The sequence below is a fragment of the Cyprinus carpio genome, chromosome A8, assembly GCF_018340385.1.
Source record: "Cyprinus carpio isolate SPL01 chromosome A8, ASM1834038v1, whole genome shotgun sequence".
NCBI classification, from domain to species: Eukaryota; Metazoa; Chordata; class Actinopteri; order Cypriniformes; family Cyprinidae; genus Cyprinus; species Cyprinus carpio.
Window position 1 is genome coordinate 5,265,842 of NC_056579.1, and position 21,204 is coordinate 5,287,045.

The window sequence follows — 21,204 nt, forward strand, 5'->3', positions numbered from 1 at the left end:
GTAATGGGAGATTCCTGGCTTGATTTATCACTGGGCACGATAAGCTAATCAAAAGACATGTAAATCAGTGTTTAGGCCTCACATCTAAAAACTAAAAACAATTGATTAAAATATAGATTTCCTGTTTATGGTGCTCAGCCTGGCCTTGAAACCCAAAACGCTGACAAAAAAACCATTAGCTAGAGAATGAAGCTGTCCAGGTGGCTCTGTAGGCTTAAGACAGACATATAAAATTACACAACAGGCATTCCACGCACTTTAAAGCTAAACAGAAAACCAGTCGCTGTGGTTTCCCCTCGTAACTGACCAGAAAGAGCATCACATGCATCTTAAAAGGAGACTTAAAGTGGTAAAGTAATCCTTTATGAAACCACCTTCATCTTCACCTGGGACAGTTCAACCAGAAATGAAAATTCTGACAGCATTTACTCACCTACAAGTTGTTCCAAATCACTTTTATTTCTTCTGTTGAATACAAACAAAAAACATATTCTGAGGAATGTGGGTAACTGAACAAATAATGGCCCCTATAGGAGCTTTTTTCCACCACGGAAAAAAATATATAATTGTGACTTTTTATTTTTTAGAATTGCACATTTACAACTCACAATTGCTTATTAAAGTTATAAAGTCAGAATTGTGGTATATTAGCTTGGAATTGCGACAAACATGCAAATCTGACTTCTCTCGCAATTGCGAGTTTGTATCTCATAATTCTATTTTTCTCGCAATTGCGAGTTTATATATCCTTATAAACTTGCAATTCTGAGAAAAAGTCATAACTGCAAGTTTATATATCAAAATTCTGACTTTTTAATACACAATTGTGAGTTTATATCATGCAATTCTGACAATTCTTAGAATTGTGAGAAAAGTCATCTCAGAATTATGACATTTCTTAATATTGTGAGTTTATATCTCAATATTCAGAATTACGCAATTGCAAATTTATATTCAGAATTGCGAGATGTAAACTCGGAACTGTGAGATAAAGTCACAATTACCTTTTTTATTTTTATTCCGAGGCGCAAACAAGCTTCCATAGGTTCCCAGTGACTTACATAGTATACAAAAAATACGATTAAAATCGATGGACCACTTTTTTTCAAAATATCATCCTTTTTTGTTCAGCAGAAGAAATTCATACAGGTTTGGAACAACTTGAGGGTGAGTACATGACAGAGTTTTCATTGTTGGGTGACCTATCCCTTTAAGCAGCATCTCCTTATCAGAAACATCCAGATTTTCAAAACCTAATGGAGCTACAGAATCACAGACTTCCTGAAATCCTCAAAACAATCTGTAAATAACTCAATGCGATGGCAGCAAAGCACTTAGCAATAATTCCTCCATCAATTAAACTCCGTCGTTCTTTGTTTCCAGAGCTCTTCTTGGGTTTTAAGACACACTATGCCTTTAAATAGAAAAAAAGAAAAACCACGACAGCCGTTTTTCATTTTTGCCACAATGAAATTGGCACCTAAGTGTCGTTGGCTTTTGTTTATGTTGCTTTGTTGAGCAGACATGGAAGCGGGTGGAGAAAATGATTGGCCCCATTGTTAAGGGTCTCTGTCCCTGCAACCCTCTGAGAAGAAAATTCACAGTAACCCCTTAGAGCGGCCCGCTTACACTTTTTACCACCTCCCAGCCCTAATAAACGCACACACCGATACAGAACCAATCCTATATATTTGTGGCTGACCCGAATTGTTTTTTCTGTGTGCTAAATAATTAAATTTGAGCCATCTGGAAGCTTTGTGATCTAATTCAGACCTTTTTCTGCAGGGCAGGCTGCTGTTCCCGAGATCTCGGCAACATCTTTGAAGGATCGACAGGAGTGGAAAGGAAGGATTAAGAAACGTCATGCCGGAGAGTAAGCGGTAGTTTATATCACTTAAAAAGTCCAAAGTATGGTGGAGCTGTTGGCAGAGGTGTTAAGACTCTGAGTAATGCGCTAGACAGCCAATCGTTTGCGGATGACTCACTTGTTTGAACAAAAAGGAAGAGTTCACTTGCTCTTGGTCAATCTGGGAGCGAGTCAAAGCTTAATATTGACACAGACGTTCTATCACTACACAGTTCAGACACCGTACGCCCCTCTTGACTGACAGCCGGCTGAAAGAGCTCCACACTGAGGCCCGTTTCGACCCAAAACACATTTAGTCAACAAATTTCAAGGTTCAAGTCCATTAAAGTCCACATGCAACTAAAAACTAAAAGAAGAGAGAAAGCCTTCTCCAACAAATCTGAATACTCACTCTTAAATTTTTAGAAACAATGCAAACTTATGAACACCAGGCATGATCAATCAACAGCAAAAATATACAATGATCTGCTTTTTGCTTAATGTGAACGCATTTGTTAAAAAAATCATTTGACTTTTAATGAAAAGGCCTTTAGTGTGTAAGATCTCAAAATTCCTTTCATTAACAATATTAGCAAAATTTGTCACATATACATTTTTTTTAGTTACTTTTTTAACATTTTTAATAGAGATGCACTGATCAACCGGCCAGGGACCGGAACCAGACGGTTTTCCACAATTTGCATCATTATTTTACTTCATACCAGTGCTGTTATTGTTAACTCAAACTAAAACTATTAAAAACTGTTGTCCTTAACTCAAATAAAGCTGAAATAAATAAAAAAATAAAAAATTAAAATTAAAATTATATGAAAAACCTAAACTTAAAATCACTAAAATATTAAAACTGAAATTAAATAAAGTTAAATGGACATATTACAAAATAGAAAGGAAATAAAAATGATAAGCACTTACACTTAACTGAAAATATAAAAATAAAAGGCCAATACAAAATAATAATAAATACTACAATAGTTCATAAAATAATACTAAAATAAGACTTTTTGCATAAGACTATTTCATTTTCTGCAGCCAATATGGAAACATTTGCACAACATAAAACAACCACTATGCTGAAAATTTCAATAAATAGAGAAAAAAAATAAGTGAGCAGAGGAATAAAGAAATGTTCTTAAACGAAAAGTTTGGGAGGTGAATAGCACCTCCTCCTCCTCTCCCATCTCCCCAGTGCTAGTGAAGAACAGCTCTGTTAGCTAAAGGTGATAATGGCTGAGCCACATCAGGGGTCCAGAGCTCCTAATTACACACTTAAAACACAACACAGTTCCGACTCTCTCTAAAAGCTGCCACTGAGGCCTACACCATTCAAGCACTGCCTTCCTGCTGCAGTTATACTTATTTAAATTCACAAATTATTGAATGTTTTCATTAGGGAGATCTGAAAAGGTGCACATAAGCTCTCAAGAGTATCAAGCAGCAAGTATTTTTCCAACATCGTATCAGCATCACATCAGTAACTTTCTCCATGAATAAGGTAACAACAGAATGCATTGCAATGATTCTGGAAAAATTAATCCAAGATGCCGAACCTTTCAAAAGTTAATGCATTTCATTCAATACTAAAAATAATCAATAAAATATGTACAATTTATTACAAATTATTATATAAAATATATTTTAAAAATTACAGTATTAAAAAAAAAAAAAAAAAAAATTACAAAATTAATATTTTTATTTTATATTTTATTAAAACATTTATTAAATATATATATATATATTTGCATTTATGTTGGGAAGTTAAGAAATGTGCTGTGGTTAATTAGGAAATGCTGTAATGTGGTCTTATTGTATCTGCAATGTCTTCAAGAAATTTGTGGAAATTTCATGCAAAAAGAAGCAGTAGATGTGCAAAAGTGAGCGAGAGTGCGTGTGTGTGCACCATCCTTCCTGTCAGATTAAAAGGTCAATGTGTTTAGCATTTCTGCGAGTCTTTGACTTCAACATTATACTGACACAAAAGCCAGACTGACCGCCAGAAAGGTTTTACATGAGAGAGAGAGAAACAGAGAATGACATGCCTCTTTTTCAAAGAAAATCTCGCACTGAAGCTCAAAGTGCACAACATCAGATCTCTGAGAAAGAGCCCTTTCACCGTTAAAGCAAATGCTAGTCAGACACGACTGTGTGGAAATCGCTTAACATTCATTTATGCAAAAAAAATCTCATCAACTCTCTTAGGTCCAAGGGCAAACCTTAACAAGAAACTCTCCCTCGTATCCAAACATTAAAGGCTGTTGGCCTCGTTAATAACTGTTATTATAGCGACGGAAGTGTGATTGTTGATTATTAGCACTTGAGTCACTCTGAGTAGCAATCTCACCACGCTCATATTTCCACAGAACAGGTGCTCCCTCGACATGAGGCCTATTTTTGGGGTCTGACCAGTGGCCCTGGAGCTCTATAACAGTTCACTTACACACAACTCATTCAGCACTTCCCAAACACATGTTCCCTAAATCCCTGAATGTCTGTACCAATTATAAAAAAAGATACCTCAGATAGTTCTTTCATGAGGGTTTGAGATGTGTTCGAACCTGTTTTTCCATAATGTCCGAAGCTATGTTTCCTTGGGTTTCATAGAAGAGATTCAATCACGAAAAAGGACAACAGTAATAAAAATAACAGTATTAGACAATAATAATAAATCATTATTATACTACAACAATATAAACATAATGCATAACATATAATTTCACTTACTGTTGGCAAAAACGTACCGCGCAACTTGGGTAATCCGATTCACAAATGATGAATCATAATTACAAACAAAAACATAAAATAAAAAGCCACATCCTATTTTCAGCATCCTAACTTTAATGCTTTTAAGTTTTTTTTTTTTTTTTTTTTTTTTTTTACCTTGGCACACCATGTAAATACTGTGGTATATGAATATTACCATTGTTTAAATCCAAGTAACATGTTATTCCAATGTGATTCCTGTACTTTGACACCACCACTGTACTTTTCGCTTAAGCCTTTGTGTTTATCTATCAAAGCCTCAAGCTACATGTGGGATAAACCTCATTTTTGGGATGAAATGGCCTGCTGGAGGGAAAAAAGGAATGAAAACACGAACAAACCGCGGAGGATTTTACCTCCTCTCATCTGACCCACTTCTTTCAGAGTGTCATTTGAGAATGTTCTGCTAGCTATTTAGGCACTCGGTCGGCACACGCACGCTCATCTGTATTACATATTAACCCACAACACCACAGAACGGCCGGCAGTAATGAAGCCATTGTCCTGAGCTCCGCTACAATAGATGAACAAGACATAGAGGCACAACAGGACTCTAGTGTCTGTGGCCAGCCATCCTGTCTGCTCGTCTCAGATCACTGTGTGTGTGTGTGCGTACGATCGCATGACCTGAGGGAAGTGCTCAGTGGAGCATTAACCCTTCAGGACAGACAGTGACGGGCTGGGGGGGGGGGTTTAAGCTCATTAATTGCATCCGTCCCCCTCCTTGCCACACACAGACGCAAGATGTACATGGACAAACACACACTCACACACACACATGCAGCAGACCACAAAAACAGAAGTACAATAAGAAAAGGGACCACCACGGGTTGCCTCAAAGGCATGCAGGCATGCAGCCGCCCTCCCCTGACATCCATCTTTCTTCACCTCCCCACCCAGGGAGAGATGATCTCGTCCTCTGCTAGACATTGGGACAAATAGATAGCGACAGAGGTAAGGAAGAAATGGGAGCCGCAGGGGGGCTTGTGAATTTCCTTGAAATCAACCCAAGTACCCCGACCCCCTTTCTGAAGCTCACCCAGCCCCCCACACGCTCCCAGTGTCTTATCTATCATTCAGCGCGGGGCTATCAATGTGTTAAACACATGCAGTGACCTGACTGCAAATTCCCTGATCCTATCAGTCATGTGACCAGTGTGAGACAACGGCTGCATCAAGAACAGGTTTAATGGGAAGATATTTAATCTCGCTGTCAATACGCTCATGCTGCACACTGAATATCTGACGCAGATATTGCATTCTATGTTTTGTTTGTGGTGTTTTGTGAACTGCCATGGCAATAATTGAATTTTAAGTAATAAGAAACTTGTTATCATGACATTTAAAGACAGTAATTAGACAAAATGCCGACTCTTTTGACAGACTCACAAATAAGCAAATTGTATAAGGCGATTCTCCAAACGAATCACTCAAAAAGATTCACAAATCTAATAAAATGATTCTTCTAATGAAACATTTTATAAAGAATCACAAGCAAGCTAACTGCATGAGGCAAATCTTTAAATTAATCACTCCAAAAATAAAGTACAAACAAATCTTATGAGTAACTCTTAAATAATTTAAAAACCAAAAGAGCTATTGATTTCAATTTGTTTAACAAATCATATATTTTCTAGTGTAGCTTAATTCACAAACGAACAAATCTAACCAGACAATTCTTTGAATGAATATTTCAAAAAGTCTCACAAAGTATAACAAGCCAATTCTCTAAGTGATTCGTTCAAAAATACTTGCAAATGGACAAATCTAATGAGACGATTCTTTCAATGAATCAAATGAACAAAAAGTTGATACTTTTAACTAATCATTCAAAAAACAAAGAGCTATTGATTTGAATCAGTTTAACAAATCATATCATTATTAGTGTAGTTTGACAAACAAACAAGTGTTGAGATTTCATGAAGTGATTCTCTCAAAAACACAAATGACAATTCTCATGATTCATTAAAGAATAAATAACAATAAAAAAAACACTAACACAAATAGTGAACTATAATTAATATAGTTATATATATATAATATATAATTATCATTACTACACCAAAATTAACCAAGAACTGCTGTTATTTTATGGATTATGTTATAGTGAAACTTTTACCATTTTTTGGTCATCATAGTCATCATAATTACAAAGACACATATTTAATAAAATATAACAAATCACAAAATTCTAAATAGTTCAAAACAATTCTGTACAAAATACTGGTATGAACTAGCGATTCTTGGGGTTTTATGAACAGACATAGCTTTGCAACCTTCATTTTACCTTAATTTCTCAGACTTGACCGGGAGCGACACATTTGTGTGAATTCATAGAGTGTTGTAAATGCATTTTCCCCTCACGGGGGCTTTAAATAATTTAATGAGGAGCTTTCCGCTCTCTGTGCTTCCCTTTCCAGTTTTATTCCAGGGCCCAGGAGATGCTACGCAAGGTCAAGCCTAAACGGGCACACTTCAACCGTGCAACAAAGCCCAGGACACTCCTAGGCTTTACGGCCTAATCCCGCTCTAGACGCCCCAGAGCATTCTGGGAGAACTCTAAGAACGTTCCTCACGACAATACGGCAAACGTTCTAATCTGTTCTCAAAGCGGGAGAGAGAGAGAGAGACCGAGAGAGGGAGCGAGATGAATGAAAACAAGTCTCTCTCTTGGGAGAGTGACAGTTTTTGCGTTTTCCGTCTCCTTGGTAACGGAATAATAATTGATTTACCGCCCAAGAACCAGCCTCCCATATCAGATTTCCTGCCCTTGAGAACGATTGTGTCATATTTTGAACAACAGCCTGTGATTTCAGAAACCTGAAAACGATTTACTAGCCCTGCGATGTTTACTATACAACCCGCCACAAATAAAAACACGTGACTTTCACCAGACGGTAGGAACGATCGTATGAGGAGCTTCAGGCTAAGATTTCTGCTGTGAAGCCGGGACATACATTTCAGAGCTGTAAAGAAAGCTTAAACTCTGGCAATTGATACGATCAATTTGAGGTATTTTCCAATCTGTCTTTTATAATTGGGAGAGGATATACTGCCCGTCGGAAACAGATTAATAAAAGAAAGACTTATGAGACAAGTGAGGTGAGAAGAGACTCAAATAATATTACGGCGCAGCCCGTTTCGAATGTGCTGACCAAACAGGACATTTTAATAATCCGACAGAAAGAGAAAAATACATTATCAATTCAAATGTGCTCAAATGCCCGTTCAGTCGGTTAGCATGCACTACATTTAATTCCGCTCCTTTTAACAATAGGCTGAATGGGTTCTGCATGCTGGCACCTATCTAGAGCCCGTTTCACCGGCAGACGCAGAGACGCTAATTGAGAACACAGCTCCTTTCTGTATCAGAGTGACACTGCTGATTCAACTATTTACCAAACGAGACAGTAGAAACGCACGCTGTGCAGCCGAGAGCTTAGAGGACTTCATTTTTCCATGCTGGCACCAGGTTTGGCAGCGCGCCAAAAGGAAGAGTGGTGGAACAATTCGACAAAGACCAACACAGGTTTCTAAGTTCTCCCGGGACCTGATCTCGTAGGGTGAACTCTTTCAAGGACATGTCCACGTCCCATTTCACCCCAAAAATCAAATGAAACAAAATTATTGGCCAATTTTAAAGACTATTTCAAAAATTTCGCATTGTAACATAAATGACAATTAAGTACATTTGTTTAAACAAAAATCTCATTACTGTAGACTCCCCACCCGCCAAAAAAAATTTTTTAATAATGAAATAAAAAAATGTATTTTTATTAATAATAATAAAACAAAAACCATATGCTGTGTATAGATAGATAAATAGATGTTTAAGAAGCATCTATATAAATGTGTGTGTGTATATCTTTATTTGAGATTTTTAATGATTTAATTTTTTATTTAAATATTTATTAATTATATAATTATTATTTAATTATTACTAATGAGAATGGGGTAAAAAAAAATCAAAATAATAAAAAAATTAACAAAAATATCAATTGTTACACACATTTCTTAAGTTGATTTCTTTTCATTTTCATTTTGGAGTCAGATGTGATCTGGAGAAGATTCACCCTATTCAGAAACTCCTCCAACTTGGACACCGTTCTTCGCTTTCACATCTACCTTTTCACTCCATTTGGAGGCCCGGCTGTGACACGTTTAATATTCCTTTGACATTTCTGTCTGATTTTTATTAGTTTCCTTCATCTTTATACCATCGCCCTGGCCTTTTGTGAGGGTCAATGTGGATTCCAGACCCTCCATCACTCCATCAAGATGGAGAGGAGAGAAGGTGCGCGGGGCAGTGGGGCTCAGGGGAACTGTAAATGTCTGCAGCGTCAGGCAGCGCTCCCAGGGTAAGTCAATCCTGAGGGCGGCTGGTGGCGGATGGGGACCGGACCGAGGGGAGGAGGGGCGGTAACTGAATTTAGTGAAGCATACAGAATTCACACTAGTCTGTAATCAGAAGCACGGCGTGATGGGAGGAAGGTGTCTCAAATGTCAAAAAATAGAAACAGAGAGTCATTTCATTCTTTTGTTGAATTCTGAACTGGATATACGGCCAGTCAAAGCCTGAGTAAGCATGCACTTGAAGGAAAAACACTCTGAAGAGCAGCTCTTTAAATAAACAAGATCAAATCCTGCCAATCTGGACAACAAAATGAACAAACATTTAATTCTAATTAGGGACTAAAATATCATAAACTGCTGAATTAGATCAGTTCACCTAGCAACCACATAGCGACATTCTTAAAATCAGTCAGAGCATAGTAATCATATAAAAACAGGCTACAAACCACTCAGAACCCCTTAGTAGCCACATAGCAGTGGGCTAAAAGCCACCCACAACATAGCAACATTCTAAAAACACTCAGAACATTCAGCAACCATATAGGAACACTGTAAACAAACATTCAGAACACCTTGGCAACCACATAGCAACATTCTAAAAAAACACTCAGAACCCCTTAGCAACCACATTGGGACATTCTAAACAAACATTCAGAACCACAGATATATGTAGGTAGATGCCACATTCGTTCGCTCCAACCACGTGGACGCGTCCGCCATCTTGGAACGGGGAATGTGTCGTCTCTCACAATAATTACTCTCACAATACAACATTAAGCAGCCTCTTGATGTAAACCGACAACATTTAAATTCCTAAAGAAACTTTCACAGGTAAGAATGTGTTGGTTTATGTTTTTAATATTGTATTAAAGGGATAGTTCACCAAAAATGAAAATTCTGTCATTAATTACTCACCCTCAAGACGTTCCAAACCCGTAAGACTTTTGTTCATCTTCAGAACACAAATTAAGATATTTTTGATGCATTCTGATAGCTCTTTGACCATCCCATAGACAGCAAGGGAGGTACTACCATGATCAAGCTCCACAAACATAGTAAGAAAAATTAGTTTAATAGTCCATGCGACATCCGTAGTTCAACCGTAATTTTACGAAGCTACAAGAATACTTTTTGAGCACAAAGAAAACAAAAATAACAACTTTGTTCAACAATTGTTCTCCTCCTCATCCAGTCTGCTGTGGCTTGTTATTTTTCTTTTCTTTTCGCATAGAGCAGCCCATAGAAACAGCTGCTAATAAAGGAATCTACCTATATATATATATGTGCGTGTTCAGAAAACCTTGGCACCCACATCGCAACATTCTAAAAATTAGAGGTCAACTAATTGATCAGTGTAATAACAAAAACTCCATAATGACGGGAAGGAGGAGGCGGGAACCGGCGGACACTCAAATAAAGCTTTAATGACCAAAATAACCATAAAACAGCGCGACAGCCCCTCACGGGCGACTGCCGCGCATAAACAAAAACCAAACACAAAATAAAACCCAGGCCTGGTCCTCTCTCGTCCTTCACTGTCGTCGCTCCTCTTTTGTATCCTCCCGATCTCCTCCGTGGGACTCGAGACCGGTGAGTGGAGCAGGTGTCGCTCATTTCCCAATCACTCCACCGGCCTCGCTCCGTTCCCACGGCTCTCGGCCCCGCCCCACTCATCACAATCAGTTTTGCAGATTAATCGGCACCAATAATCGATTGCTGGAACAATGGTTATTAAAAATCCATACATTAGTTTTTCTGGGTTTTGTCTGTTACTGAAGAGGCTGAGAAGTGTCCGCTGTCATTATACAGTACAAGACAGTTGTCTGGTGTATGACTGCCATATTTTGTTATTTTGGTTAAATTATTGTCAATTGCTCTAAAAAAGAAGAAAATAAAGTATTGTTGTAAAGTATTATATAATGTAGCATTGAGCAAATAAAGTGTGTAAATAAAGTGTTATGACATCACAACAGGTTTTTAAAGGTCCTTCAGGCCATCGTTCGCAAATCCCTCTTTACAGCTTGAACATTCCACTGATAAGGCTGTTTAGGTTAGCAGGACATTTAATTTAAGATCTGTCTGAGACGCCTGGGAAACATTTCCACAGTGAAGAGTAGCAGACTTTGATTCACTAACATACTGACATGTGTTTGTTGATACATCTGTTCTCCAGCTCCAGTACACAAACCCTGTGGCCGTAAAAGATCATGCTAACACACTCAAGGCCGCTTAAAACAACCTTCTGGAAGCAACACAAACACTTCAGGAAGGACTGCGTCTGAGTACCTCGATAACACGCCGGTGATGTAAAACAAACATGCCGTCATGTTAACAGCTTTACAAGACACACAACGGTCCTGTCTGCAGTCTCTCGCCTCAAACGAGACGCTCTCAGACAGACATCTACAACCTCACGTCGTCAGATGTCTGTTTGAACATCCGGATTGTTTTGCTGAGAACACAACAGATTTAAAGGAAAATTCCAAGTTGTGTACATAAGCGTTATCTTTTACCACAATTACCACCGACTTGATTAAAATGGCATAAATGTATAATAATAAATGTATATTTTTATTTATTTAAATAAATAAATAATAGTTATTTATAAATCCAATAAATAATTTAGGAATTATTGAATTTCTTTTATTAAAATAATGTTATATTTATTAAAATTCTGTACTATTTCATCAAAAAAAATGCACTGCTTATATCACCCCCTAATTCATCTGACTGCTGCATTATTTTATCAACTCAAATAAATGAATTAAAATGTACAGTAATAAATGAATAATTTATTTGGTGTATTTTACTTGAATAAATATTTACTAATAAAATAAATATAATATTCTTCATTATTTTTATTATTTAATAATTATTTATAAATTCAGTAAATCATTTTTGAATGATTTAATAATTATTTATTAAAATATTTAATTATTTACTTATGAAAATTCTGTACTATTTTGTCTGAATTAAGTAAAAATAAAACGCTAAAAATGCATTGTTTTGATGCTGTAAAAATGAATAGGCATTACAACAATACAATATGCAGCAAAATGATTGAAGATTAAAAAAATTTTTTTTTACACTTTACAATTTTACATTTAATAAGTGTTTCTAAAGATAAACTTTTAGTGAGTGATGGATCTTTTCCCCTTAAAGTAACAACAGTGGACTTGAGCACGCACCATTAAATATCCAATATCTCCCGATTCTAATAAATCAGAATAATCTCTAATATCGCCCAATATATTGTGTATCCTTACTCAAAATACTGCAAATGTGCTTATCATGCCCTATATTCACCTGATTGCTCCATTATTTTAAAACTGACCTTGTTTCGCGGTATGACTATTTTTAACTTGCATTGGTGTCTTAAAATATTGTGCTCTTGATGTGAAATGCTGAAAATATATCAAGATGTGTGGCAACAGCTAAAGACATTTGTCTAGGAAATATTTATATAGACTAATGACCAAAAAAATGGCCCGACAGAAAGCAAGACCACAGCCTGTGTGAAAGCACCCTGAGCAGTGAGATCATATGTTATATTTTGAATATGATGAACAGTACAGGCACACCATCATCATCAGAAACGACAGATGAACTTATGAATACCTAACATCTATAGGCGCGGCGGCGGGCGCCCATTTGTGGGAGACGGAGATGAGAAAGAGGGGGTTGGGGGGACTGATGCTTTCCTCCTTAGGGAAGTGGTGCCTGAGAATGCACTCTCAGGGAGTGCCAGTCAGTCAAGCCTGATTAAACTCTGGGATGATTGGTGCTTTGGGGGGTGGTGGGTTGGAGTGTGAGATTGGTGTATTATGTGGTACTGTTTAAAGCCGATCTGAACATCACCCCCTGCATACCTCACAGCAGCATCTGCCACATCGCCTCAAAACAAACCATAACTAACAATCAGTAATTACTGTGCGAAGAAATGCCAAACATAGCGAGGACAGGTCACAACAAAGATCTCCTCTGCGGTACGATTGAAACTTTCACATGAAATCATGCCATTAAAAGGCCCAAGGTTATACTTCACTCTTTCCCCACCTTTGATGACATTTTTTCCCATTTATTACACAATGCTTCTCCACCACTGACGTTAAGCAATCTGTGTTTTCACTGTTATGTTGTATAACAGTGAAACAGTACAGTATAATATGGTAGGGGGCGCTATTACAGATATAGTACAGCACTTCAGGATCCAAAAATAATTTTTGTATTTAATATTTAAAGCAGATATAACCTTCACCGCACTCCCGTCCCCACCACATTTTAGGACAAACTTACACCACTGTATAAACAGTTTTTTTTATTTCCCTCATGTATGGAAGCCCATTTCCACCACTAAATAAAAAATAAAACAATGTAATTGTGACATTTTATCTCACAATTTTGAGTCAGTTTAAATCACGCAATTCTGACTTCAGAACTTTTGACTTCTGAAGTCAGAATTGCGAAATATTGACTCACAATTGTGAGAAAAAAATGTAAAAATTGTGAGACATAAACTCGCAATTGCAAGAAAAAAACTCAGAATTGTGCCTTTATATCCTGCAATTTTTACTTTCAGAATTGCGAGTTATAAAGTCAGAATTGCAAGATATAAACTCGCAATTCCGAGAACAAAGGTCAGAACTGTGAGATAAAAAGTCGCAATTGCCTTGTGTGGCGGAAACGGCTTCCATACTCATGTCAGGCACAAATATTTTCAAAAATCCTGGCGGTGACTGGCAACCTAAAAATAATACTTGGGGAAAGAGTTGAGAGGCAAAGTTTAATGTTGAACTAGACGCCGTGAGAATACATACACAATCGCGGCGCTGACAAACACAAGAGGCCGTGTGTCAGGTTGCCACCCCAGCCATTAAACCACAGACAAGATGGCGAAGACGGTCCCCATTCACTTGTGGACACAAAATCTGGTCAGCTCAGATAAAAGCCCACCAGTAGATTGTACAGGGGCCAATGCCAGCTAAAGCTAGTCAGTAAACAATAGGTTCGAATCTCAGCGCAACAGAATAACAACTGGGCTGTTTTGATTAAGTACGACTTGAGTACGTCTGTAAAAGTCATTAAGAGTCTGAATAGGAGCACAAAATTCACAAATGGCGCATGCACTGATTTCCGTTGCACCCATGCGCTAAAATATGTTTACTCACATTAAACATACACTTTGTGTTTAGCTGGTGGGGGAAACAAAACACCTATTGTTCCGACCTGACTCGAGGGACACTCGGATATATGGTGCAAACTGCCATTCATAGGCATGCTATTGAAAACAGGCACAATTCATTTACAAATCCATCTAGGGAGACAATCGTGACGGCATCCGTCACTTCCTGGCACCGCCGATGTTAAACACCTCGGAAAGAGCGAGAGCACAGTTAGGAGAGTAATTAATTATCTTTCGGGGGAAGGAAGCCATTGTCACTCAACACAGATTTCAATATAGCCACAAACGAGGCACAGCCACCAAATACAGCTGGCAAGATGAGCACGGTCGCATCTGGAGAAAATAAGCGTGCATGACTGACTGATTCTGTTTATTCATTTCTTTCCAATTTTGGATGGATGAAATCTTGCTCACACAAAGTCCTTGAGAATGCTTTGGAAGTATATCAAAATCTGGCAACCTCACAATTGGTCTATTTTTGATAATGGGTTGTACTTAAAACTTATCTAAACAACAGTATTTCAAAATCACATAAAATTACAAAATTTTCAATTGACTTAACAGCAAATAAAAATGAAGAAGAAAATGTTTAGTTTAAAAAGCCCATTCAAATTCAGACAGCATATACTTCCTCAGATTTCTGAATGCAGATTTCAGAAAACAAGGCTTTGTAATTATCTTTGATAATTATGCAGTGATGTCAAACGATTAATCACGATTAATCACATCCAAAATAAAAGGTTTTGTTTACATAATATATGTGTGTGCTGTGTATATTTATTATGTATATATAAATGCACACATACAGTATATATTTTGAAAATATTTACATGTATATATTTATATTCATATAATTTATATTATATATAAATATATTTAAAATATAAACAAAAATATTTAAACTGCTATGGCAGAAAGAATCTATATTTGGTCTGTCAATCATACAATTTTCATAAAATGAAAATCTTATCTACCTCATGTTGCTCACAATTCTTACAATATATGCAATTTATATATATGAAAATCTCACATACTGTAAGAAAATATATATACACACACACACACACACACACAGACAGAGAGACGGATGGATGGATGGATGGATGACATTTGAACATCAATGTTTAAAACCAAAAATAAAAATAAACACATCTACACATTTCTCTAAAACTTCTATAAAATTTTGCTAGAGGTTCATACTTGTTCATAAACAGGCCAAACGAGAACAAGTTCATTAAGCAGGTTTTATGCGACCACTATTAATGAAGGCAAAGGAAAAGACTCAGCCTTTGTGCGCCCTGTCACTTGGATGCTCTATTGAGAAGCCTTCCTGCCTTCCAATTCCAGCAAGACAATACAACGAACAATGTCCCGTAATCATAGAATTAGAGTGCAATACAAGACATAATGCCTCAAAGTGTTAACAAGTCTGCATCGTTTGACAGTGAGTAATTTTCCAGTTCTCTCTCTCATAAGATTATCAAAAGCAATCAATTTTCATAAAGGTTTTCCCTGCAAGGATGTATTTTTAGCCCGTTTTTTCGTTTCTCAGTCTGTAATTCTCTAAGATAGCTAAATGTGGTGAAAGAGGGTGGTACTGGGACATAAACTACTTGCTTGTGGTTTTGACAGAGAGACTTTAAATAGATACTTAAAGATGAATCGAGAGCTGCTGAGATTCTAGGCCCTCTCTCTAAAAAAAAATGTAAAGTTGTATAACAATATATGTTCTAATTATATATACTCAGAAAAATGACATCATCATACAGTTATATGATGGTGGTATAGTATTAGCTTCTTTTCAGCACAGGTCCAATTTGCTGAAATTGGAAACAAATACACTTCTAGTGAAGAAAAAGAAAAAAAAAACACGTGAATTTCTTCACATAACTAGCCTTTACTTTGTTTTTGTTCCAATTAAATCAGTGCACTCTTTTTCTGTGCAAGGATATGAAAAAATAATTATCCATTATGTAACTTACATCATGGTGCCCAAATTCACATTTGAATTTTTAAAAATAAAACAATGTAATGTAAATAGATTAGTGCTGTCAAACGATTAATCATGATTAATCGCATCCAATATAAACATTTTCTTTACATAATATATGCATGTGTACTGTGTATATTTATTATGTAGATATAAATAAACACACATGCATCTATATATTTAAGAAAAAAAGTTTTTTTTATATATAAAATATTTAAATATAATATAAATTATATATTAATATAAATATATATAAACACACATGTAAATATTTTTAAATATATACATGTATGCTTGTGTATTATATATACATTATAAATATATACAGTACACACACATATATTATATAAACAAAAACTTTTATTTCGGATGCGATTAAATCACAGTTAATCATTTGACAGCACTAAAATATAAATTAAAAGCACAAAAATACATAAATATTTCACAATATTTATTTAGTAATTTCTAACGTTTTTAATTACAATAATTATAGGTTTTTTAAGTATTTATTTTCATTTTTAAATTAACTGACTCTGACTCTTTAATAATTGATAATTATTTGTACAACAAATATCCACAATGTTTATCATTTTACAGTCCTAATTTAAAGTCAACTAGAAATAACATTTATCAACTTTTGCAATTGCAACATGCCACGTTTCTAGGTAGAAACAGGACAAATCAGTCAGAGCAAAAAAACAGAACAAGACTTAATTTCATCTATCAGGAATTGATTGGATCATTCAAACCATATTTTACAATTATTGGTGGAGAACCACTGCCTTGTTGCTTACTGCATGCTAATAAACTACTAGTTTATAGTGAGAACTGGTCTTTAAAATAAAGTGTTACAAAACTGTTGTTCACAATGACATGCATTAAGCAAATAAACAGGCAACATTACGTCAACTTGTGTGTGCAGCCAGCAGCCATAATAAAGTCAAGTGAGTGACACAGAACACAAAAAATATTTTATTGCTCTTGTCTGCACATCATCTGTTGTGAAAGATCAATTAAAGGCAAGCCACAGTTTCCACCGCCTCCCTGCATCTCAATCTCTCTCTCTTCTCACTCCTGCCTCTTCCTGGAGAAATGACCTAGTTCCAGGTGCCTGGCTTTGACACGCAGTGCGAAAAAAATCCACTTTCGCTCCCTCCCTCCCACCGCCGCGCTCCTCAGATACGAGTCCCGCAGTTCTTCAGCTCTGACATCAAACACCAGGCCGGAGCGCTACTCTCAGACCCCACAAAATGGAGGAGAAGTGCTTTTCCCCCCGAGAGCAAACACATCCAGGCCAAACGCTCAGCTTAGTTCATGGATTCTTTCTCTCACCTTTTCTGAAACCCATCTCACGCTCTCGGTTAAAACTGAGGGTAATATTTAGCACTGTGAATGCAGGATCTGGAATCCAGAGCGCATTGTACCTCAGAAAAGCCGTCAAGTCTGGCTGCCGCTGTGACCAATGCATTTGGAAGCTGAAAATTTGATACAAAGAATACAGAATTAAATATTTCCAGCAAACCCATTTACGATATTCATATCTGCACCTCTGAAAGGGAAAGGGCCTCTGTCTGAATCGACGTGAAATGAGACACGGCGACTCGCTTTGTTTTTGGCGGCGGGTTATTTAGCCGATTGTTTTCTCGGGCTTGATAAAGCATATTTACATCAGAGCGTTTTCCTGTTTGCTGTTCAAATAAAGCTTCTGTCGTGGTCATCCAAGACGGAATTGGATGAGGCTGCTGTCGAGCAGGGGCAGAGCGGAGTGACGCATCTTTCTGCCATCTGTCTCTTCCAGTTATTTTACGGCCTCAGATTTGATCCCCTGAGTTGGCCAAAGCTAATTACATTGGACAAACCATATCCATATCTAAATACTCACAGCAGATTGCTTTCCATTATTGGCATGCCAGACAGGCAGAAAAGCTTCTATCAACACAGAGGGAAAGGGAAAAGCGTAAACAACCCGGATTTCGAACCTGTACATGCGGATGCCGGAGAGGCCAAACTGCTGTCGTCCTGACATGAGACACACGTGAGACCTGTTAAATGTAAAACGGCTGACTGTATATAAACAGCTCCTAAACCTTTCGAACAATGATTCTCCATGATTTCGAATAACTGGATAAAGATTTATTAGAATGATTTTATATTTTTTTCACAAAGAGCTGTGTAGAACTTAGTAATATAAGTTTACTAGAGGAATTATATATTATAAAAATAATTTATTAATATAAAAAAAATTCTCATTTTAATACAAAAATAATTTTGTATAATATTAATATGAATTTATAATTTGAAGATATATATATATATATATATATATATATATATATAATAAAATGTAGCAAATAAAAATATAAATATAAAAATATATTACTAAAATTTTAAAATAATATAATATTATACATAATATAATTATAATATAATATAATGATATACAATAACAATGATATTAAATAATATTAACAATGAAGAATTAATGCAAACACTTATAACACATAAATATGAATATTATATAATACATAATACCATATTATTATATAATATTAAAATAATTATATAAAATGACTAACACAATTTTAAATATATATATATATATATATATAATATATATATATATATATATATATATATATATATATATATAGAATATATATATATATATATGCACACACACAGACACACACACACATATATATATATATATATATATATACACGCACACACAACATATACACACACACTATACATATATATATATATATATATATATATATATATATATATATATAAAAATTATTTTACAAATTACATTGTAAAAATCTATAATATTCTTTAGATTTATTACATAAAAAATGTAATGAAATTATTAATGCTGTGAAGCACAAAAATAACTAATGCAGGTGAACAACAAAAAATATACAGTATTATAAATTATCCATTAAACGATTAAACCTGATAAATATTCATGTTCAAAACAAAAATCCTTCACATTCCCAGGTCTTCTATGACCCCCTCTAAAAAGAACTAGATTTTATTCTTAAGACTTTAAAAAATCCTGCGCAACAACAGGACAACAAAGAACATCTGTGAAGCCAAAAACCACAAACCAGCAGATGTTCGTGCAACCTGTGTAAACAAAAGAAACACATCCAGCAACTGTTTTTAAAGAGTTCTTCATCCAGCACTGAACATTTGCTCCAGTATTTCAGCAGATATGCGCTTCAGCATTCTGTGGCCTCAGAAACAGACGGGAAGTGAATGGAGCTAGTGACGGAAAGAATAAGAGCAGTGTGTGTGATCGTACCACGCAGGTCATCCACAGAGCTCGCCTTTATTAAATAACTCATCTCTAATCATGTGACAAGACGCCTATTTGTACGAGGAGTTTTTGGAGACCCCTTTCCACTTATCTCTTTAGCAGGACAAACAGTGCATTCAGCCGTCTGCAAACTAGCGCTATCTTAAATCAGACGGCTTGTTTGTAAGAGACATTTGCTCTCAGTCTGGCTGACGCTAGCGTGCCAAAACCACAACAGCCACTGGGTAACCTTATAGCATGAAGTCTAGCATGCTGTTAAGCTGGATTCATAAGCAAAGGGAGTATATTCCGATCCACACTTAACAAAATAACATTACCGTTCAATATCAGAGTCCTTTCGCCACCAAATATGGATTTAAATTTATACGGTGACACGCTACGGGGTTTATTAGTCGTTTTAATGCATCTGTACTCAGACGGAAGGGTCATTTCTTCCTGGGCAGCGGCTGTGCAATAAATGGCATGGAGGTTGTGTGCAGCTCGAGGAGGAGCAACAAATGGCAAATCTTATGGCTCATTTTATGCACGCAGCTCCAAGGTTAGCAGTGGCACGGAGGTGAGGCTGGCCGGAAATTGAGAGATGACGGAATGAGAACTGAATGATAAAAAGTGTTGAGCTGCTAGCAGGCAGACTGAAACACGTCACTTTATTTTGTGTCAAAGTTTAGGTGGAAAAACGGTCACTAGAATTCCAGTGGGAGCTACACTAGGGCTGGAGGAATGATGGTCGTCTGGATGACTAGCTCAATAATTGGTGTCCTAAATAATAAGGCAGGTTTTGGGTTCACCCAACAGGACTTATAATGTTTACATAAGACATATTCATGGAACAGAATATTTATTTACTTGATGCTGCATCTCAAAAAGATACAACACAGGAGCCAAAGACATGTCTGCTCTGAAGTAGCAGTGCTTTAAAGGGGATACGTTTAAAAAACATAATTTTACCAAGCATATGGTCCAAAAGCTAAAGCACAATATCTCATTATATTAGACAATATTACACAATATGTTTATATAATTATACGGTATAATAATATTTATTCACTGACGTTCAAAGATTTTGGGTCAGTAAGTTTTTTTGTTTGTTTGTTTTAAAGATTAATATTTATTCAACAAAGACACGTTAAATTTATCAAAAGTGACAGTTTTTTAAGTTTTATTTTTATTTAAACACTGAAGACTGGAGTAATGATGCTGAAAATTCAGTTTTGCATCACAGGAATAAATTACAATTATTTTATATTTTTATATTATATTTTGTTATTTTATAAATTACAAATAAATTATTTTAAAATATATTAAAACAGAAAACATACATTTTAAATTGCATTAATATTTAATTTTTTTTTTACTGTATTTTTGACTAATAGATGTATGAGACTTCTTTCAATAAAAAAGAAAAAAGAAAATAAAAATACTACTGACCTCAAACTTGAACAGTATATTTTAGCTATTTTGTAAATAATGTTTATATCTAACATTAATTGTATTGTATCTTTAACTGAAGTAGCACATAATGTGAAGCTGTTTCCACATTTACTCAACACAACTTGTTCACTGGTTCACAGCTCTTTGGTTTGTGTATATCTAGTTAAAAAAAAAAAAAAATCAATCAGATACCTCTGATTTGTAACACATTTACTGGTTTAACCATAACAGGCATTGCCACAGGGTTATTTAATATCTAAACCAATTTTTGTTGAATTTCCATCATAGTGACACACTGT

The 21,204-nt window shown here is 35.8% G+C and overlaps 1 protein-coding gene across 2 annotated transcripts in view; it reads right to left on the reverse strand.

Annotated features, from left to right (window-relative positions):
* LOC109088697 (plexin A3) overlaps window positions 1–21,204 on the reverse strand; it is a 165,412-nt gene that overhangs the window by 116,524 nt on the left and 27,684 nt on the right. The window contains exon 4 of one of the 2 annotated variants that reach the window (XM_042761749.1): window positions 17,574–17,624. The exons of the other annotated variant lie outside the window; for it this stretch is intronic. Coding sequence (XP_042617683.1) covers window positions 17,574–17,624 — 51 coding nt within the window. The remainder of the gene's footprint in view (window positions 1–17,573; window positions 17,625–21,204) is intronic. 2 annotated transcript variants of the gene reach the window in all.